This window comes from Onthophagus taurus, chromosome 7, assembly GCF_036711975.1.
Source record: "Onthophagus taurus isolate NC chromosome 7, IU_Otau_3.0, whole genome shotgun sequence".
NCBI classification, from domain to species: domain Eukaryota; kingdom Metazoa; phylum Arthropoda; class Insecta; order Coleoptera; family Scarabaeidae; genus Onthophagus; species Onthophagus taurus.
Window position 1 is genome coordinate 8,192,672 of NC_091972.1, and position 22,662 is coordinate 8,215,333.

General features: G+C 32.2%; 4 protein-coding genes and 1 long non-coding RNA gene across 6 annotated transcripts; 3 read left to right on the top strand and 2 right to left on the bottom strand.

Annotated features, from left to right (window-relative positions):
- Positions 1–14,230: 14,230 nt before the first annotated feature.
- LOC111422862 (putative transferase CAF17 homolog, mitochondrial) lies at positions 14,231–15,471 on the top strand. Its single transcript, XM_023056115.2, has one exon. It carries the CDS (start codon positions 14,326–14,328, stop codon positions 15,391–15,393), a length of 1,068 nt encoding a protein of 355 aa, XP_022911883.2. The 5' UTR covers positions 14,231–14,325; the 3' UTR covers positions 15,394–15,471.
- Positions 15,472–15,504: 33 nt separating this feature from the next.
- LOC111422863 (cysteine-rich DPF motif domain-containing protein 1) lies at positions 15,505–15,909 on the top strand. The gene has a single exon (XM_023056116.2). The coding sequence runs from the start codon at positions 15,505–15,507 to the stop codon at positions 15,907–15,909; it is 405 nt and encodes a 134-aa protein (XP_022911884.2).
- On the bottom strand, positions 15,902–17,329 carry LOC111422860 (kynurenine aminotransferase-like). Its single transcript, XM_071197603.1, has one exon. It carries the CDS (start codon positions 17,213–17,215, stop codon positions 15,956–15,958), a length of 1,260 nt encoding a protein of 419 aa, XP_071053704.1. The 5' UTR covers positions 17,216–17,329; the 3' UTR covers positions 15,902–15,955.
- Positions 17,330–17,553: 224 nt separating this feature from the next.
- Positions 17,554–19,153, top strand: LOC139430784 (uncharacterized). Its single transcript, XR_011641155.1, has 3 exons — positions 17,554–17,638; positions 17,744–17,910; positions 17,976–19,153. It is a non-coding gene; the product is annotated as an uncharacterized lncRNA (long non-coding RNA).
- A 745-nt stretch (positions 19,154–19,898) lies between these two features.
- Positions 19,899–22,657, bottom strand: LOC111422844 (dim gamma-tubulin 1). 2 transcript variants are annotated; one of them, XM_023056096.2, is made up of 8 exons: positions 22,244–22,657; positions 21,884–22,107; positions 21,655–21,823; positions 21,439–21,602; positions 21,068–21,204; positions 20,887–21,009; positions 20,692–20,835; positions 19,899–20,352 (listed from the first exon to the last, which is right to left on the bottom strand). In XM_023056096.2, exons 1-8 carry the CDS (start codon positions 22,540–22,542, stop codon positions 19,984–19,986), a joined length of 1,629 nt encoding a protein of 542 aa, XP_022911864.1. In that variant the 5' UTR covers positions 22,543–22,657; the 3' UTR covers positions 19,899–19,983. The 2 variants fall into 2 exon arrangements, with proteins under 2 accessions (XP_022911864.1, XP_022911863.1); XM_023056095.2 differs by having other exon boundaries at positions 21,884–22,110.
- Positions 22,658–22,662: the final 5 nt, after the last annotated feature.

A 22,662-nucleotide genomic window follows, 5' to 3' on the forward strand; every position in this document is an offset into this window, starting at 1 on the left:
GCTATTTTCCTTTGAATCAGAAAAGGTCTAATAATAATCAGAAAAAGATATAATATAAGACAACATGTTACCCTTGATTGCGTACGCGCTGATCTTCTGTTGTCCCGATGTACATTTGATTGCCCGAATTTGTATCCCATACTTTCCTAGATTACAAGGAATATACTGTTTGAAGGGGCACCTTCCACGGAATATAAGTAACTGTTCCTCAAAAGTTATACTTTCATTGAGTACTTGTGCATCTTATAGTGTGGGTAACCATAAATCAAAAAATCCTAAAGCTTTTTCCATTTGTACCGTTTGCTTGGTTTATCTTACAGTACTTACCATATAAATCTTTATCATGTTAGAAAATGAAAAGTAAATACATTAATTAAATTCAGAATGTAAGTAATATCACTGATACGGAATGGGCCGAATTTACGAGGATATATTCTTCAGAGAAATCTTCACCGCTGCCATCTGAATTGGCAGAAACATCTTTAATGCTGATGAGTCAAAGATATTTTAGGAAAAGAATGCTAGAAAGCACCAACATCTAAAATTCATAAATCCACAAACAATCATAAAGCAGCAATAGATGGCAAAACGAGTCTTTTCTGTAGCAACGTTTATGCTTGGTTTCATTAATGTCTGATATTTATGGTTCTGTAATAAAAAATTTCTAAGTTCTTCATAACAGATTCTTTAACAGATATTAATGATTGGAAAAACTTTAGATAATCTTAAAATGTGTCGATTACATTTTGCTTTATCATATACTACGACTAGGTAAGTTCAGTTCATACTTCCTCAAACGTCTAGATCGATATAATACGCACAATGAGATGAATGATACACTTCTGTTTCTTTCTCCTGTCTTATTCTGCCTCACGGTGTTGAGTCTCCGATTCATCTTCTATAATCTATAGGTATTGCTATCTATAGCTGTTCTTTGTACTTCAGTGACACTTTCACCCCTTTTCAGCGTATCTTTTCACCTTGTCTCCTTCTTTCTTTTGGTTTCATATTGAACATTTTCTTTGATATTCTTACCTCATCCATTAGAACTAGATCACTAATCCATTTCAGCTTTTTGTCTTCTATCTCCTGTATTAGACCTTGCAAGGTTAGTACCCCTAGGTTTTCCTAGTCTTTTTCGTAGATACTTCATGCCTGCGCGCTTATTTTTGAGCTTCTAACTCTTATGTGAGTGAATGTAACTGGTTCTGTGTAGCTGTAATTCTGTTCAGTTCTTTCTTACTCAGCAGACAAATCCTTATTTCTGTCTACTGATTTCTCTATTATTGTTCTGAGGATGTATATGTGACCCTGTCTTTGTCTGTTAGGCAGGAATGCAATCTATCTTGACTCTTAATTGTTTTTCTAATATTATGTAGTAAAGAAAGAAATGTATAAGCAGAAGAAGAAAAAATATAAGCGGAATTCGAGCTAAACAGACTGTCCTGTAATTTTCGCAACTTTTTACTTTTGGTGGTATGTCATCTTTGCTTTCTGCTTTGCCATTTCCGGGTTTCTTTAGTGTTTCAAAATCTTCTTCTGCATCGATCACCTCCTCTTCTATTTATCGAGTCTCTATTTGTTCTTCAGTATCTTCTTCTTTAAGGCTTGCTGTGTAAGTCCATCTATGTATTCAGTATATTTCTATTGGTTATTTGTAATTCTCCATTTTGGTACTTTATATTTTGTATTTTCTTTACATTTGCCTCTTTTGACTTCTTGATAATATTCCAAAATTGTTTCTGTTTTTCTCTATAATTTTCGCTCAACTCCATTACAAATTATTCCCAAAGTTTCTAGTTTTCTAGCTTCCAAAGTTATATTCTTCAAACAATCCTTTTTTTAACCCTTTAACCAACAAATTAGTTTATTTAAACAGATGAGAAATAGAAGAGATGTGAATATATATTTTTCGTAAAATTAATATTCTAATTTAGAGGAAACTTTCCCCTTAATAAATAGAACCCGTTGACCATCGATAAGAAGCTTATCTCCCTAAGAAGGATTTGTAAGACAATACCCTCATCTAAGGCACTTCTCATAACTTCTAAACCCAAGTATTTGACTTTAAGATTATTAGTTTCTCCTTATTACCGAAACGCACTCAAGTATTTCTTAAACTTTTTTTTTGATATTAATAATTATTTTTTACGTTAGGTGGTAAAAATAGGGTTCCAAATGAAATAATTCTTAGTATTCGGTGGCGCTGGTCCGGACGCAAATATTTTAAATATTCACTCATCGTATACCTCTCAAACATTGACTTTGGGTTCCCTTCACGCAGCTTACGCCGACATTTACTAAAATAATTTATTTAGCAGGAAAATGTATAACTGTCGGTAAATATTGCCACGCCAAACGGGCGCGAAGAGGATACTTTCCTCTCTCTATGTACTCGACAAATACCACCGGAGCAGTCCGTTCTTCTTCGTGCCTGTGCGAAATATTCCAGCACCCAGAAAACCCGAAAACCCTTTCCTCTTTCCGCGATTTTGCCTGCGTCTTTCCGTTCCATTTTCATTCTTCGCCCGTGTATACATTGTACATATTTGATTTGCTCCGGTACGAGAAACTCTCTACTGCTTCTTCTGAACGTTTTTAGGGTTCGCGAAGTTGAATCGAATCCAGGAAACTAAAAGTCGGTAATAATTCAACAATTTCCATACTGCATTAGACAATTTTCTAAAAAGTAAACAATTATCCGATTAAAAGTATTAATTAATTTAATTTTGTAATTATTTTATTTTAATATTTGTACAAGTAATAATACGCAATACAAATTTATTTATTTTAACAGGTTGGTAATATTTAATTAATTAAATAAATGTTTGTGGGCAATGGTTTAATTTTAACGTTATTTAATAATATCTCAAGTAATTTAAATTTTAAATCAGCAAACGCATTATTTTACCGTTAAATTATAAAGAATGGGAGTTGAATAGATTTCGGGAAAGCTGCTGCTGGGTAAATATGGAGATCCGTTCTGTGTTATTTGTCTGAATTAGGTATTTGTTGAACCACCACTGGCACACATTTACTAAATTCTGCACACAGTTCAGGAAAATTTCGTTTTCGCTGCACGACGGAGCGGTAGCATTCCGAATATCGTACCGCATTGTTAGAAAACGTACCGGAACAAAAAGTTAATTAGAAAGCCACACGTTTCCGGCACGTTTTCACAGCGGGCTGATATTAAATTGCTGTGGTGAAATTTAAAGCAGCGAATGCAAAAGGTTTTTTGTAAAACTTCGATAAAACGGACCTCGTTAGAACGAACTTCGGATATAACGGACTAAATATTTTTAAGTCATACTATTAATATTATCTATTTCTTACATTATACTTTAATATTTTATATTTTCCATTGAACTAAAACTAGAACTAATACTAGAACTAGAAATAAAAAGTTTCGGATTTAGCCGTGTGTCTTCAGACGAGAGACAAGTTAAGCTTATTATTTCGTATAATGCAAAAACGATAAAATGACATAAAACTTTAAAATTTCCTGGAAGGGTTATTTATGAAAATTAAGAAATAATGTTTATACCAGATTGAAGATGAAGAATTCCTCTTTAAAATGATATATAACTCATATTAGGTTAAATAATAAAAATTATTTACAAAAAAATCGAGAAGTTAAGCTTGTTATTTCGCATAATGTAAAAACGATGAAATGATATCAAACTTTAAAATTTCCTGGAAGGGTTATTTATGAAAATGATGAAATAATGTTTATACCAGCTTGAAGATGAAAGATTCCTCTTTAAAATGATATATAACACTTGTTAGGTTATATTATAAAAATTATTTACAAATAAATCGAGAATTTAAGCTTGTTATTTGGCATAATGTAAAAAGGATAAAATGACATAAAACTTTAAAATTTCCTGGAAGGGATATTTATGAAAATGAAGAAATAATGTTTATACCAGATTGAAGATGAAGAATTACTCTTTAAAATGATATATAACACTTGTTAGGTTATATTATAAAAATTATTTACAAACAAATCGAGAATTTAAGCTTGTTATTTAGCATAATGTAAAAAGGATAAAATGACATAAAACTTTAAAATTTCCTAGAAGGGTTATTTATGAAAATGAAGAAATAATGTTTATACCAGATTGAAGATGAAGAATTCCTCTTTAAGATGATATATAACACTTGTTAGGTTATATTATAAAAATTATTTACAAACAAATCGAGAATTTAAGCTTGTTATTTGGCATAATGTAAAAAGGATAAAATGACATAAAACTTTAAAATTTCCTGGAAGGGTTATTTATGAAAATGAAGAAATAATGTTTATACCAGATTGAAGATGAAGAATTCCGCTTTAAAATGATATATAACTCACGTTAGGTTAGATAATAAAAATTATTTACAAAAAAATCGAGAATTTAAGCTTGTTATTTGGCATAATGTAAAAAGGATAAAATGACATAAAACTTTAAAATTTCCTGGAAGGGTTATTTATGAAAGTGAAGAAATAATGCTTATACCAACGTGAAGATGAAAGATTCCTCTTTAAAATGATATATAACTTACATTAGGTTAAATAATAAAAATTATTTACAAAAAAATCGAGAAGTTAAGCTTGTTATTTCGGATAATGTAAAAACGATTAAATGACATAAAACTTTAAAAATTCTTGGAAGAGTTATTTATGAAAATGAAGAAATAATATTTATACCAGATTGAAGATGAAGAATTCTTCTTTAAAATGATATATATCTCTCACTACGTTAGATTATAAAAATTATTTACTTCTAGATCTAGTGTTATATCTAGTGTTAGTTCTAATTTTAGGTATTATTCAGCTTTATTGTTGTATATTTTTCATTGAAAGCCAAATTAAAATTTTTTTTGTATAACAGTCTTTTGGCTATAATGGACACTCCCTTCTCCGTATGATTGTTATATCAAAGCTTTACTGTAATTCTTCATATAACAATAAAAACAAAAATTTTTTATTAGAAGTACGTAATTAGATTTTGTATAAACACAGAGTTATCAAAATTAGAAAGCAAAGTTCAATCACGGCGACAAACATCACTACAAAATGTAATTGAAACAACATTTTACGAAGTGTAAACCTCGCATCCCGGCATTAACCAAAACGATGGTGGCCTCGTTAATTTATTTAATCGTGCCCAGCGTACGTTTCCTGTATTTTTCACATTTTCCCTCGAATGCAAATTTATCGAAAATGATTAATCGATTCGATACATTAGTTCTGTAGGCATTAATTTAATGATATATTAACTGAGCACACGAGGGCCGTTTGACTGGCAGCTTTCCGAATAACCGGGCCTATTATAAAATATAACGTCGGGCCAAAACGTTATCACGAGTTCCGATCACAGTTTACGTTTCCCAAACTGATTGATAGGGAACGGTTTCATCAAAAACAACGCTTGTATTTTGGACGGGCAGCGTGATCTCGACTCCCGTCAACTATGTTTATTTATTATTCGATCATTATATACGTTTGTGTACGTTTCGATGCCGAAAATAAAACGTTTGACGTTACAGCCAAACCTGAAAGTAGCGAACGCGAGCACGTTATTGCCTCTATGAAGATTTTTTTTTGTAAAATCATTGTATCCCAAAATATGAATTTTCATCGAAATAAAATGTTTAAAAATAGTTATTTATGTATCAAGGGTGTGTATATCTCAAATTTTGCTTTTCTTGAAAGGATTAATCTGGTTAATATCGTTTTGTCTGTTTTGCAGGCTTTTCTGATTTTTTTTTCTCTTTTCAGTGGGGTGAGTGTATGATTTAGATGAGGGTGCACACAGCACCAACTATTAAAATATTCATGGTAAGCGTGGTGCTCGACGGACGTGTCAGCAGGTCTAAATTGGGGCGACTATCGCGGCGCGCCAGAAGTGCAGGCGCACTTCTATCGGCGCCGACAGACGAGCGCCGCCGCCGCCGCCCCCTACGGCGTGCGCCCCCCTTAGTAAACACTAGACCAGTCGGCCCGCAGTACCAAACCCACCCCCAGCTTCGAAACCCTTCGCCCGCCGTCCCCTCGGAACTTGTCCAAACAATGTTCTCATCAATCAAATACCACCCACACCCCGTACCCGACCCGTACACGACCCACCTCCCCACAGACACAACCAGAGCCCCAATACATATACGTAAAAGTAACCCCCCATATACAATTTTAGTAAGTGAAAACATCGAAAGCGATGATTTGAAATGCTTACGCCGAAAAGTTATAATGAGAAAAAGATTTCTTTTAAAGGGAGATTTTAAAATCGGATATCCTTGACAGTTTTGTATAAAATACGATTTATTTGCGTGGGAGGGGAATTACACAAAAAAAATATAATAAAAAGCCGAACGAAAAAGTCAATATTGAATAAGACTGTAACAACTACACGGATGTTAACAAAGAACACGAGGTACAAACATGACTTTTGGCAAAAACATTTATAAATAGATCTTTAACAATACCCATGACATCTTTCAAACGAATAATAGACCATTTTTTTTCTTCAAAATATACCTTACATCTTCTGCAAGATCGATTCACTTTAACATTAGAGGTTTTTGGAATTTTGGAACATTTACCTACTACATAACTCATCCTATTAAAATAATGTTAAATAATTACAAATTAAATTTCTAACTCTAATACAGCCATTGATTTAAATCTCCATAATAAATTTACGATTACTATAATAAATTTATTCAACTATATAAACTTCATTGCAACAATGAATGAAGATGAGCTGAAGAAGTTAAACTAGCAATCTTTTTAGTACACTGCCTATTGTCATTAGCCTAGAGAGTGGTCCCTAGAATCGCTTTATACGCAATCCGTTCGAGCCCGGACAATTTGTCACGGCTTATTCTCACGTGACCCGCCTTGTTTGTCCCCTACTGTAACCTACTACAAGCCGGACGAAAGCCCATAATATATGCCCTAATTACGTCAACTGATGATATTTATTACCGATGAAGACCAATTGCCCTCCTCCCCTTTCGAATGATACATTACTCCCGCGGATAGGTAAATGTGGGAACAACCCATTAAACAGTTTGACATAAGCTATTAATTATTATTATTACTACTACGTTTTGTTAAGATTAATGTTCAATTTCAGTAAATATTATTATATTTAATTGTGATATAAAAATAAATAATTTCTTGTATACGTTAAATTTAAAATCTAAAAATTAACTCCTATAAGCAAATTTCAGTTTGTATTCTTCGAGCAGTTACTACTCATACTTACATAGTAACCATGTATTTTATATGCTTGATGCTACAAGATAAATATGCCACATAAAAATTCAACCATGAGATTTTGATGCATCAATACGTTTTGAGATTTCACAATCCATTTTGATTATTTGAAGCATTATGTGCATGGGTATTACTCTGAAACCATCAATTTGCTGTAACTTTTAGAATAGTTGTCAAATATATAAATATAAAGAACCTTTTTCAAAGACATCAAAAATATAGGAGTATTAGAGGCCAAGAAGCTTTTAATGTGAGTGTATAAATTGCAACTGGCAATATATGAATGCAGTAATCATAGTTATGAAACTACTATGCACTTGCATTGTTAGTTTTAGTGTAATAGTGCTAGTGCAAAACTAGAACTAACACTAGACCGAGAACTAGAAACATTCGGATTTAGCCGCACGTCTCTCAAGACGGCTAAACCCGAATGATTCTAGTTCTAGGTTTTGTCTTAGTTCTTGTGATAGTGCTAGTATAAAACTAGAACTAACTAGGGCTAACTACCACTGTCACTAGAACTAACATTAGACCCAGAACTAAAAACATTCAGGTTTAGCCTTCCTAAGAGAAGTACGGCTAAACGGAATGTTTCTAGTTGTAGATCTAGCGTTAGTTCTAGCACTAGGACTGTGTTAATCTAGTTTTATTTGTTATTCAGGGCTATTTTTCTTGAGCTATAACGGACACTTCCCCGTATTGATCCGTTATATTGAGGTTTTACTGTAATGTCAAATTATATTGACATGTTGCATTTCAGTGTTGTTTCATGTTGCTGAAATTCACTGTATTTGTAGCACAATAGAAATATAATAGTCCATAATTGGTTTTCTTAAACAACACTAATAAACGTTTTAAGATCCAAAAAAGCTTACATTTATGAGAAATTTCAAGAAAAATAATACAGAAATTCTTCAAGATCCTTTAATAACCTTCAAGTTTGGCAGAAAAAGTGGGAGCATACATCCTTCACAAAGTGAGTGTAAGAAACCATGCTGATATTAATTACTATATGTTACAAAGGACATATCGAGCGTGTATTGACTTAACAGCTATTTGCAATTTAATCAAGATCTATGCGTATATCACGGCAGTCTTCAAAGTTAAAAAGAGACATAAAAGACACAGTTGTGTGAAAAAGCACCGCCTCAGATTCGTTTTATTTCAGACAATGTATGACAACTTCTGAATAGACGCCTGAAAGCTGAAGGGGTTCCTATTCGGGGCTAAGAGCCCTTATCCGGCGATCTACATAAATTAAATATAATTGAATCCAATTTGAACATTAATCCCTTTGTTTTGTCTTAATTTATATTCTTTATCTGCATGTCACTACATCTACATCAGGTCTTGAGGAGTCTCAATAAAATGGGATACTTCGAAAAAGTGGCGTGAACGGATGGTTTCGGAGCAGAGGTCCCCCCTCTGCCTCGAATCTGTAAATAGAACCGGGTATCAGGATTAACGGGATAATTTTACAAATACCTATGCTTGTTATTATCATTCTTTCTAGATGTTATTGCGAACATTCTCAATCCTGCAATGAGAATATCATAGAAGAGAATAAGTCTTGGAAAGAACGACTTTACAAATAAGTGTCATTAATTTTACAAACAGACAAAATAACTTATGGTCGAAAGATATTGATTTACTTATTCCATTACATTGTAAACGACCACGCTTCAGTCGTATTCAATAAATTAATCCTACGAGAAATTTACTAAACTATTCAAAACAAAAAAAAACAGATTCATTGTGTTAAAAATCTCTCTTCTAGATAGGATATAGCAAAGAATTTATTAGAATCATGTATTCGTTCACATTATTTGATGTACTTGTTTAATGGTCCATTATTGCTACCTATTCCTGAATCCTGAAAAATGCTGTAAACTGGTGTTTTGGTATTATATCACAGAGATTTGACTACAGCTTTTTTAAACAACATCAAACAGCTTTTTCTATTAGTCTTTAAATGATACATGAGGTTTGTTGATGAATTTTCATAATATATTTGTGAAACTTTAAAGATTAGTTATATTTATATTTTAGTGTTTCTATACTAATGATATAAAACTATTTAATAATGTTATATTTGTTTTTAATCTTTGATTTATAATGAAACACCTCGAAGGACGACGAGCCAACTACGACATCGCCGTAAGTCGTTGAGGGGCGCGACACATGTAATAATGAGTGAAATTGTTTACCCTTAGTGACGTCAATGTTTGCCCTGTCGGACATATTGCGATCGTCGCCGGTAATTTCCTGGAGGCGACGCGTGTCCTCCGCCGCTGCCGTCGCCTTCCTCCACCTTGTACACCGTCAAATATTGCCTGAATCTTTGCACCGAAAGGGGGTGGATTGTCCGCCCCGCCCCAACTTTGCCCATTAAAAGCTTGAGGGGACAGAAAGACTCACCAAGCGGTAATATTAATGGGAGTGAGATAGTTTTATTAAACCGGTAAAGATCAAATGGATAGAGTAAAAATTAAACCTTCCTTTGTGTAATTTGGCATTTATTAATTTGTTATTAGATAAAAGCTAGATCATTTGTACACATACATAAAATAATATGCATAAAAATATTGTACTGCTTCTTTTTTCGCAAACTTTCTGGCTTTTACTAAAAAACACCCCTAAAACAATCACGGCGTTCTTCTTAATTAAAGAAAATTTACCAAACCCACTTCTTTTCTCTACGACCAGGTCTTCTGCCAGATTTACTACTTGGCATTTCGATACCTTCGCCAGTAAGCGGATTTCTAGCTGATAAAGACGTTTGTTGATAGGTTCGTACTTCCTCAAATGGATTAGGTGTTGCAGCTGGGACTTCACCCGCTGTGTCTCTCGTAGGACTCATAATTGGTTCTTGTTGTTGATAATGAAGTTGATTAGGTAATGTTGCTCCTCCAACAGGACTCATAATAGGTTCCTGTGGTTGTTGATAATGAAGATGATTAGGAATTGTTCCTGCTCCAATAGGACTCATAATAGGTTCTAGCGGTTGTTGATGATAATGATGTTCTTGTGGGAGATCTAAATTTGAATAAGCCTGGCGTAACTCCGGTTCGGTTATCTCCTGATATTCTTCCGGAATCTTTTGTACATTTTCGTACGATGCGGTTTCAGAAAGTTTTGTCGGTATTTCAGTTGGACTGTTTGGTTCACTGTAAAGGGTTTCTGGTGGTATGTAATTATTTACATTATTATTTCCCATACAACCAAACGGGAAAACACTAGTATTCATTTCTCTATGCCTTCGAATCCGCCCCGACGGTGATCCTGCAATTGAATAAATTTGTTGGTTTACGCCGCCGGGGGCCATTTTTTCCAAGCAAAAGATGTCACTCGTATTTTTATGCATTTTGATGTTTACGTTTAAACAAATGCGATTATCACTCTAGATTATATGTCAAACTATTTAAAATGTCAAAGCAACAAAAAAATCTTGTAATAAATAAAACAAAAATTAAAACGTTTTGAATGTAGATCTTTTTCAAAAAAAAATCGACTGTACAATTGATACACATTGATCGTACCAATCAAAAGCAGAAAATATCTGTTGTGAAAAAATTGCAAAAAAGTAGTCTAGAGGAAAAAATGCCAGAAATAATATAGACAGATTTAAAATTAATGAATAACTGGATACATAAAAGACATCATACGGAGAAACCAGCATATCATCACCTGAGAATTATTTTGAACTATGTCTAAAACATAATCTTACTTTGTGCAATTATATTGTACCAAGTACTAATGATAAAAGCGTGACATAAGACTTGGTACCACTAATCTTAACATGAATTTAGATATAGCTTGGAATCACAACCATGAAAGAAAAACGATCTGAAACTTTTTAATCCAAATTACTCCTTTGTAGACAGACTTGGTTCAAAATAATACTCAAGTGACGATATGTCAACGGAAAGTAAAGTCCGAATATATAAAACCTATCTAAGACTGCAGACTACTTATGCTGCAGATATGAATAGAAATAGGAAAAACAAAACAAATAATAAGATCGGTCAAAATATATTGTTGAGGAGCAGCACAGTACGAGATGATTCAGAGTCCAGAATATGATGAGGTCCTGGAATGAACAGAAATGAAAAGATAAGATTTATAGAATGTCTGCGAAAACGGAAGAATGAGAAATTTTGTTACCAATAGAATTGGAAATTTGGCCCTTGGAATAACATTGTCCAAGGGCAATTGCAAACAGTAAATGCTTGCATTAAAATCAATCTAGAGTAGCAATTTTTCTTTCTCACCACCATGGGCATCGATAGGCAGAATAGATAAATAATAAGATAATGAAACTCTTGTTTATATCCCTCATATCTAAGTATCAGCCTCTTCGCAAAGGTTTTGTGTAGAATAAAATTCGTCAGATTGTAGTTTAGTCATCAAATATTTTGGATTGGCGGAAATCAAAAATTTGACCCATACTACTAATTGCATAATTGCAAAACTGTACGAATAGTGGAACCCTGTTCATTAACCATGCAGCAAAGACTAAAGGAATGTCATCGATTTTAATATATTTTATTCACTTTAAAAAAGTGGTTGTTCGGATATTCTTAAACACTGTGAACAACGCGGGATATCAAACACCTTCTACCGTTTAAGACCCCTAAATAGACATCACTTCCGCTGATAATCCTAGGGGCGGTTGCAAATTTAACGGAGCTTTGTCCTCTTTGACACCTGGCCAGCCCTCGCCCGGCGAAGCTGTTTTTATTACACCCTGTGTGACTTTTCAGGGGGTTTCTATAATAGTAATTTATCAGACGATGGCGCGCGGGGACATGACTTATATAGGAGCCGGTGTATTATGTGTGTTCCTCGACAAAGATTCAAATACAGGAGTTTACAAATGTTCTAAGGTTCCGAAGTCGCCGACCGTTCTTTTATTCAGCCAAAACGTTTTGTCACGGTCCATTGTAACAACGTCTAAACGAACAATGGTTAACAAATATTGGTACACGATTACATTCAATCAAATTGTAATAGTAGTGGAGGTTGAACTTACACACCCACACAATCATCACCTTTTACAATTAGAAAAAATCGTCTTACTATTATTAACTTTTTATATTTCAAAAGCTAACAAATCCCCCTTTTAATTCTGTTTGTTTGCAACACTATAAAGTAAGTTACGTGCACGTTTCAGTATTAAAGCCAAGTTAGCATGTATAGGTTGACGTAATAACAACAGATCCGGACCCGATTCGAATCGGGGCTATTTACATTCGCGACTGATTTGCAAATATTTGACCCTGTTGACTGTTACCTGGTTGCTTGCAGAACTAGCAGAGTTAGAACTGACAGAAACACGTGACCGACAGGTTAGCGTGGGTTCTAGGAATCCGTGGAACTGGAAAGGCGTTTGTGGCGGTCCGGGTTAAAACGAAGGGGGTTAAAAAGGACGCTGCGAATGGCCGGTCCCGGGTCTTTTATTGTCACGATTGCACCGCAAACATCAAATATGTACTTAATACACACATATGCGTGTCTGTCGGGGCCTTTATCATCGCGCGGCCCTTTTTTCTTTAACTCCGCAGCGCGTGACGGAATGTGGTCTTATCTTTTTCTAAACCAACCTATAAAAACCATTTATTGCAAATTTTTAAAACTCGATTATTCTTTTTTTGGGAAAATATTAAAAGGTAGAGATTTTTAATATAAACGCCGTATTTGCAAAATGAAATGAATATTTAATTTATAAATACATAATTAATTTTCGTCGACGGAGCCGTGCTTAAGTTTCCATTTAAAACTCTCGTACTCGCGAAAACTCGAAAAGGGTTGCGAGGAGCGAAGATGACGCAAAGCAAACAGAGAAGACGCTTCCTTAATTAATAAACTTCTGCTAATGAAAGAAATAATTAATTTCACCCCCCTCCTATCCACTACTTCTTGTTAAGGCACGGCTCGCACCATTTTCGTTTAAGACACCAAAGAAACTTTTCCTTTATGTATACAAATCCCGATAGTTTTCAACTGATAACAGATTCATTATTATCCTTAATTAAATCAAAAATCAGATTTATAATTTATTTTAAACATTAATGAACAATTTTACTCTTACAAAGTTAGGTTTTAACACCAAATATTGAAAAATAGATTGTAAGATGTAACAAATTTTATCCATATTTTATGTTAAAAACCTTCATCTTTGGTCAATTGAACAAAGCATACATATAGGTCCATATAGGTTATACTTTCTAATTATATTCCATTTTCAGAATACTCATACATTTTTATCTATAATCCATTCGCAAAACTTCTTCGAAATCTTGAGTACCGTTTTAAAATTAAATCAATATGATATGGCAGTGGTGTAGAAAATATGATTTGAGAGATAATATTGGGTGGATAACATCTAACAAGTCCATGTGGTTCCCCCGAAGTAATACCCTAAAGAGGTTTTTACTGGGTAGTAAATTGTTATTGCCAGATTGCGCCAAAAAAGAGATTCTTTATTAAATATATTTTGATTATAATTTGCTGTGTTATTTCTTATTTTTTTAAATTTATTGAATTGCAATAAAATTACCAAAGTAAACTTAAATGTAGGCAACCTAACTTACACCCTTTAACACCAGCTACAAATTATGGTAAAAACACAATCAGAAAAAGCACATTCATGAAGTAACTTTTATGAATACTAAATTTCTCTATTTAATAATTTTTTATACTTTATAGATACATAAATACATAAATGTCACAAAGATGTTGCAGTTTACTACAAGATAAAAAACTGTACAAAAAAAAATTTGACGTAACGCATCAAAATTTGATTTTTATATCCAAATATAAGAAAATTTTATATAAATAATATCTCCAACATATCTACAAAATTACAACTCCAAGAAACACAAAAGAAATAGCAAAATTCCTTTTACAGATATCTACATTACCACTTCCCCAAATAATAACATCAAAATAACCTAACCTGTATTTTCTTAAAAAATATGTCAAATTACAAGAACAAAGTTCTATAAATGAAGACTCTACTTGTAAAAATATAAAAGGTCAGTCTTATTTTATTGATAATGAACCGTTTAATGAAGTTTAGTCACTTGGTAAAACGTTATTCAACAAATATTTCGACGAAAGTAATAGAAAAATTATCGAACCGTACCATACTACGAATATCTGGAAGTGAAGTTGACGATTATGTACAAGGTTTAATAACGAACGATATTAATCATTTAAAATATGGAGGATCTATGTATACGTTCTTTTTAAATACGAAAGGTCGCGTAATGTACGATGCGATCGTTTATAAATCGCATGAAAATGATACTTATTTAATTGAATGCGATTTGAACGAATCCGAAAAATTACTAAAACACTTAAAGATGTATAAGCTGAGAAAAAAGGTTGATGTCGTTAGTTTAAAAGATGAATTAGATGTATATGCCATGTATGATCCAACAAATATTGCTATTAAAAAAGAATCTGTTATAACAGATGGTTTAGAGGGGTTGATAGCTCCATGCGATGTTTTAGCAGAGAGTTTTCCTAAAGAATCAAAAACAATGACTGTGTTTAGAGATTTATATATTTATAGAGACCCCAGAATGTTTATGTTGGGCTCCAGAATAATTTGTCCTCAACATATTGATATAAACCAACAGATTACACAAATTCATCCCGTTTCTTTTTCCACTGAGAAAAATAATTATAAATGGTTTAGATATTTATTAGGAGTTGGGGAAGGCGTTGAGGATTTACCACCAGGAAATTGCTTTCCTTTAGAAGCAAATTGTGACTATTTACATGGAGTTAGTTTTCATAAAGGATGCTATATTGGGCAAGAACTTACAGCAAGAACTTATCATACTGGAATTGTTCGAAAAAGACTTATGCCTTTATATTTTACAAAAATACCAACTGAAGTTATTAATAACAATAATGAAAATATCATATTTGACAATGTAAATTTGGGAAAATTACGAGGTATTGAGGGTAATGTTGGTTTGGCACTTTTAAGAATCTCAAAATGTTTGGAAATTGGAGATATTTCGATTGGCGATGGTCTTTGCTATACATCTAAACCAATTTGGTGGCCGGTTGAGCTTCCTAAAGAAAAATTGAGCGTACAAAAAAATGATTGATTGTTTAAATAAATTACTGTGCTTATTTTTTGTATGATACTAGTCATGATATATTTTTATTAAATAAAAATTGTTTTAAAAAAATAGACTTTAAATTTCCTTTTCAGAATAATGGAAAACAAAGTTAAATTAGAAGATATCAAGGAAGAAGATGATCCTAAACTTTCAAATACTGATTTAGAAAAAGTTGAAAAACCTAAAGAAAGATTATATTTTCAATGTTCTTTGTGTTCCATGCGCGAAGAATGTGATTATTTTGGCATGAATCCACCATTTACGAATAAATACCTGTTAAAAGAGGATGTATACATCCTAGAAGATCCATTTGTACCCCCAAAAACTGGGCAATTTATTATTTTGGGTTCTGTTTGTGTTAAGTGTAAAAAGGGCGTTTGTAAAGATGGTGAATGTAGTTTATATTTTGATGGAACTTTTTGTATGAAGTGTGCCAAGGATTCTTTAAGTTCTTTTCCTAAACCTATTCAAGATAAAATTAATAAAATTGTAATGAAGTAGAAATAGTTTTTATTTATTAATAAAATTTTTTGACAAAGTTATCAAACTATTTTAATTTTTCCAAAATTTCTTTTGTTTTCATTAAATCTTCTTCACTTTTGATAAAACATAACCTCACAAAATTCTCTCCTATATTCTTATTTAAATCGCTATAAAAAGCAGATGGAGGAATCCCCAAAATACCAACATTTTTACACAACCACTTCGTAAATTTATAATCTTTAAACTCATCTTCTTCTTGATCTAAATTAATTTTTCCCGCCAAATTTGACCAGTCGGCTAAAATAAAGTATCCTCCATCAGGTATAGATGGAACCATTCCAATTTTTTGAAAAATATCCACCATAAAATCGCGTTTTTTCTTCAATTCATTTGACATTTTAGCAAAATAACTTTCATTCGAATTGAGCTTTTCAAACTCTTTTTCTAAAACGATCGCTATTGCTTCTTGTATTGGCGTTGTGCAAGTATAAACGCAGTTTTGATGTACTACTTGGGCGTTTCTTAAAACTTTTTGACCACCATAAATCCAACCAACGCGCCAGCCGGTAACACTAAATGTTTTTCCAGCCGAACCAATTGTTAAAGTACGTTCGAACATTCCAGGTAAAGTTGATATTCTTACGTGTTTTGATGGCTCATACACTAAAAACTCGTAAACTTCATCGGAAATACATAAAACATTATATTTTATACATAAATTTGCAATCATTTCTAATTCGGAAAGCGTAAATACTTTTCCTAAAGGATTATGAGGTGTATTTAAAATAATTAATTTCGTCTTTTTATTAAATAATTTCTCTAATTCATCAGGATCTAAAACCCAATCATTCGAAGTAATCAAATTTTTATTTTTTTGATTTTTTAATCTCAAAGGAATGAATTTAGCAACGCCACCAGCAATTTTAATCATTGGTCCATATAAATCAAAATAAGGTTCAATAATAATCGCTTCGTCTCCCTCATCAATATGACCAGTAATCGCCGAATACAAAGCTTGTTGGGCTCCATTTGTAACTAAAAATTCAGTTTGACCGTTTAAATTTCTTTGTAACAATTTCGAATACAATTTAGTTAAAATCGAAATTAATCGTGGATGTCCATATCCTCGAGTGTATTGGTGAAGATTGGTGTTGGGACTGTTTGCTACTTCAAAAAGTGCTTTAGTAATTTCTTCGGGTGGGTGAAAATTTGGAAAACCCATTCCTAGATTTAGCGGCTTATAATCGATCGCTAAACGATTATATTCATCCCAAACACTTTTACCGAATCCACAAAATCTGTGCGGCAACGCGAACTTATCCATTTTCAGACGATGAAGTAAACACGCGATTTTGCAAAAAAATCTTGTTTAAACTGTTGTTAAAACTGAATGTAGCGCGATACTTTTTTTTGATAAGCTATCAGTAAATTTGATTACTTTTAATCATTGTAAACACCATTGTAAAGTTGCAAGTTGTTGTAATTAGGTTGTAAATTTGGTTTTTTTTTTGTAAATGTTTTATTGTAAACAAGAGAAATGATAAGCAGTTTTCTTATCACATTGGAATGTAGAAAACTGTAAAAAAGAAGGTTACTTTAATGTTGATGTTAATTATTTTTTTTATGTACTTCCATGATGTGTTTGTTCCTTCTTAATTATAACGCTGTCCTAACTTACATATTGTTTTTTGAAAAAAAATTAAATTCTGGTGTTACCTTTTAATTATTTTGCAAAGTTCGTAAACTGGTAAGACTTTCTTATGCTAACTGAGCAGGATCAATAAGCCCATAAACATCTCATAAATATAAGCACCTTTCCAAGACAAGACATTTCCTGTCCTCTTTGTTCTAGGCAGTTGCAATCCAATACTTCTAAAGCCGTGTGTCCACTACCAAGTTTTCTTGCGGAAGTCACTTCTGGAAGCAACTTCCGCAAGAAAACTTGGTAGTGGACACACGGCTTAAGGTCGTCTGCCCATCGGGTCGGTAATCTACTCCGGCTGTGTTTATTCACCCTAGGTCAGCATTTCTGAATTTTCTTCGTCCACCTACCATCTGGTAATCTAACCACATCTCCATTTCAGCTTTACGATACGCACAATGATATCGTCTACGCCTATTCTTAATGAAAAAATCATTTGGACTCTACTTAACAGATCCCATAGAAGCAAAATCTATTATTATGTCTTTGAATAATACACATAGGATGGGTTATGAAGAAATTCCAATCTCTAAAAAGAAACTTTCTAAAAAATAGCAGAACCCTTGAGCAGAGTCATAACTGCTCTTTCAATTCAGCAATATTTCCGATAAATCTGGAAAAAACCATAGTAAAACCGCTTTATAAGAAAGTAAATAAATCAGATCGGCCATTTGTACTAATTCCAAAGACTTAAAGATTACGTTACTAAGGACCAAATACTTAACCAGTCCCAAACGCAATTTTCCAGTTATTAGAACGAATAAAAACTGGAATTAATAACAACGATCGTATCAGTTGTATAATTGGACCTAACTAAAGCATTTGACAGTGTCCACCATGATATCTTATTGAAAAAGTTGGAAGCTATAGGGGATACGAGAACTTACACTTGGAGTGGTTCAGATCTTACTTGTCTTACTACTAACTTGATCTTACTTGTTACTTGTTCATGATCAAACTGGTTCTGAAGTTACTTCAGGCTGGACAAAGGTTCTGCGAGGCGTCCCACAAGGATCAATATTGAGACCTTTCCTTTTTATCCTATACATCAATGATCTTCCTGAAGTGATAGAGGATCTACTAATCCTTTTTGCTGATGACTCCACTGCAGTATTAACTACAAAAACTGAGAAAGAAACAGGGGCGGACCGTTGTATTTGGGGGCCCTGGGCTATACCACTGAATGTATTTGAAAAAATTTATAATAAGAAAGAAAAGGTATTGCAATATAATAATATACAACAAAAAATATATATTGCATTTTGAGTATTACATTCCTGAAATGCAAGTAACAATTAACGAAACAAAAAACAAAACTATATACAGGTGTCCCGAAACTCAACGTCAAGCGGGTACCGGACGAGAGGCCAACCCATACCTGTTCTGGTAAAAATAAGAAAAAAATTCCATGTCTCTTAGTGGTAATAGACATATTTTTGAAAATGTTAAAAATTGTTCCCGTACATCATATCTTTAGGTACTTGGGTCAGAAATATTCACAATTTAATAGTGATTTTTTAATAATATATTCTTTATGAACCATGCTACTATGTTATTTGTATTTCCTCCAAAATAATTTTAGTTTGTTTCAAAAAAAAGATAACAAAAAAAACATATTATATAAAATAACTATTACACATAATGGAACATTTAAAGATTAATTGTTCTGCACTTTTGGGCGGCAAAGCCCTTTATTTGATCATCACATTTCAAATCTTGGTCAAATCACTATTTAATGCCATAATTGTTAAATAATTTAGTTGTTCATTTGACATGGTTGTTCTATATTTATTTTCTATAGATAAAGATACTTTTAAATCTGCTTTAAGTCATCGTAAGATACTTTAAATCTTAAATCATTTAAATCTTTTACTGAATACTTTATACGTATTATCTCTTTTATTTAACTCCATGATCAACTCTAAAGCTAAAACCATGCAATAAAATCTTTTCAGTCAGAAAATTTTAAAGTAATCTTCCTCTTATTTATATTACTGTAGTCTTTTTCTACATCTGCACCCAATTTTTTCTCTGCCCTTCATATTCTCTTAATCTTTCATCTGATTGCTCCCATATGTGGTTAATAAATATTACTAATAGACAATTAATTTCACACCTTCACATATGTCTCAGCCTGGGGTTTCTCAATGATTTGAATGTTTTCACTTTATATTGTTATAGGCTAGCTAGGTTCTAAGTTTATTATCATTTTTGTTTTATTAATATTGCTTTTTGCGTTGCTTGTTGTAATTCTATCAACATTAGGGACAAGTTTCGGATTTATTTTAAAAATAACACCACAAAATTTTACCTCAAATAACAACTACATTAATTTATTTATAAACTAAACTTAACTTACATATGAAAAAAAAAGAATACATTATATCTAATTAATTTTCCGAAAATTCTTCAACAATTTCAAGTTTATCGTCAAATTCCATATCTTCTTGTTTTATATCGACGTCAATGATATCTTCTTTAGGTTCAACAATGGTGATATCAGAACAATCATCATCTTTTCCTATCGATTGTTCCTCAATAACCATTTGGGTTGTTGCGGTGCTAGTATCACTGTAGTTTCCAAAACATTCCAAAGATAAATCCTCCTGTTTAATTTCGAATGTATTATTACATGACGTTAAGATATCGTTTTCTGTTTTTATTATGCTATCTTTTCCCGTAAAATTTAACGGATTTTCTGTGTTTGTTAGTGAAAGATTTGTGTCTAATGGGTCTTCATAGTCTGATTCGGAATCTTTCTGAAAATAAATGAAAATAAAAATAAGAATTTCTAGAATTAAGTCATGCATTAATTAGATATCAAACCATGCAGCAAAGTTATCCTCATTTTTTTTGTATTTATTACATATAAAGATTATATACATGCATTTTTATCTTGTTTTATGAAGAAATGTTTGGTGATTTTTATACTTACTTAAAACCTACTTTCTGTTCCAGACAGACTGGAAAAATTTATACTATACATGAGGAAACATCAGGATGATAAATTTAACCAATTGTTAAAATAAAACCGTTATTTTTTTTAATTTCCCAAAATTAAATTATTAATAATTATTATTAATTAATTTTAAACCTACCCTAACCATACTGTAAGATCTTATTGGAGGAATATCCATATGTAATCGACAGGTTGCATCATCAAAAATTGCTTCAACAGGCGTTTTACATTCAATATCAGCCAACATTTTGCCACATTGACGGAATAAAACTTGATTTGGATCCTTAAAATACCAAAATAATAAAAATTGAAATTTTTGAAGATTATATTTTACCTCCAAAATGTGTTTTCGACAATGTCGAGTCATAGGTAAAGCTTTTTCTCCACATTTTACTCCACCTTCAATAAAAATACACTTTTGAAATGAATGTGGTTTTGGTGTTGCTCCTTCTGTAATCTAAATAGTTTAAATTTAAAAAAAAATTATTCAATTTTTATTGAATCAAAAAAAAAACCTTCATTCTCAGATCATGAAGTTTTTTATTTAAAATTGCATCAGTCCCACTTTTTTTATGATATAAATTATAAGCTTTTAATTTTTTATATAGTCTTTGATCTTTAATTCCATCTCTAACTTGGTTTTGAATATTACCTAAAAATTTGTTTATTTTTTATTATTTTTTTTCCAATTAATAACACTGTGCAACAAAATAAACCAGCCCAAATGGGAAACAAAAATAGGCCAACACTTGATCTTGTGAATGGAATATATGAAAATATCAACAAATTGATAAAACAGGTTCTTAGGTCTAAATATAATTTTATTTCCAATTGAAATCATTTAGACTAAGAGTATTGTTGCACTATGTTATAATTAATAACATACAATATGTTTCTTTTTCCCGTTTCAAGGCTTGCAAATATTTCCTTCTCCTTTCCTTTAAAATATGTTGCAGATGCCTGTATTGATCAATATAAAGTGATTGTAATCGAATCAACTTATCTTTAGTCAACAATGTAATTTCTTCTGATGTATATACATTTGCATGCCTAAAAAAGATTTAAAATAATATTTAAATTAATTTTTTTAAATTTTATATACTTTAAAGGATCCTCATTCTCTGAATCAATGCTTTCATTATCCGAACTATCACCTTGACCATCATGCCAAACGTTTGCAAAAGTTGTAGGTTCAACATCACTTTCCGATTCACTACACATATCTAAAATATCGCTACAAGATGCGTTCACACTTGCAGCATCAATATCAACTAAAAAAAATAAAAAGATTTTTATGTGAATTAAGCTAAACAAAAAATAAAGTTTATTACCAAATGGATCCAACGATCTTGTAGCTTTAACTTCACCCTCTTCCCCAAGAGACTCATCATTATCATGGGAACCTTGAGTACTCGAAGAAACAGTTCTTGTACGTGGTTTTCGAACATAATGTGCAAGTGAATGTAATAAAACTTCCGCTGTTTGAGGTGGTGGGTGTTTTGTTCCATGTCGAACTCTTGTTAAATGCGTTTTTAACGCATGTTCATTACAATAACTACTCCATAACAAAAAAAAATTAAAATAAAAAACATAACCTCAAAAAAATTTGACATTTAAAATGTAACATAACCTTACTTTATAAAAAAATATATTTAAAAACCACTCCAATCTTTATTAGCTTTAAAACTTACTTGCTATTTCCAAAATCTTTCTTATCCGATTTTAAAGCGGGCATATAACATCTTTTGCCGTTTGCAGTGTAAACATAGGAGCATTGTTTGAAGGGGGCGTTCTTATCCTCCAAAATATGCCTCAAACAGTAATTGTAACCGTCGAGAGTTAATTGTGTGCACTCAAATGGCTTATAAGTGCACTGCTTTTTATTTTGAAGCTCAATTTGTAATTGCATTCTGAGTGCCGCTTTAGCTTTCGCCGCAGCAGAGGCCGAAGGGGAACTGCCGTTTATCTTGTGGGACTTCTGAGTGTGCATTTTGTTTGGAACGGGTAAAGCGCGCCAAATTTAAATTTCTTCTAAGAATTATAAGAAATATCTTGAAGTAATTCCAATTGGAACTTGCATTTGTGATTAGAAATTGAATTTTATCGAATC

Bases quoted from the DNA above. Each gene is read 5' to 3' on its own strand.
- LOC111422862 (XM_023056115.2), top strand. From the start codon at position 14,326: ATGAACCGTTTAATGAAGTTTAGTCACTTGGTAAAACGTTATTCAACA.
- LOC111422863 (XM_023056116.2), top strand. From the start codon at position 15,505: ATGGAAAACAAAGTTAAATTAGAAGATATCAAGGAAGAAGATGATCCT.
- LOC111422860 (XM_071197603.1), bottom strand. From the start codon at position 17,215: ATGGATAAGTTCGCGTTGCCGCACAGATTTTGTGGATTCGGTAAAAGT.
- LOC111422844 (XM_023056095.2), bottom strand. From the start codon at position 22,542: ATGCACACTCAGAAGTCCCACAAGATAAACGGCAGTTCCCCTTCGGCC. The intron at 21,205-21,438 runs GTATGTTATTAA...ACAAATTTTTAG, and splicing joins ACGGGAAAAAGAAACATATT to GTAATATTCAAAACCAAGTT. The intron at 20,353-20,691 runs GTAGGTTTAAAA...ATTTATTTTCAG, and splicing joins GATCTTACAGTATGGTTAGG to AAAGATTCCGAATCAGACTA.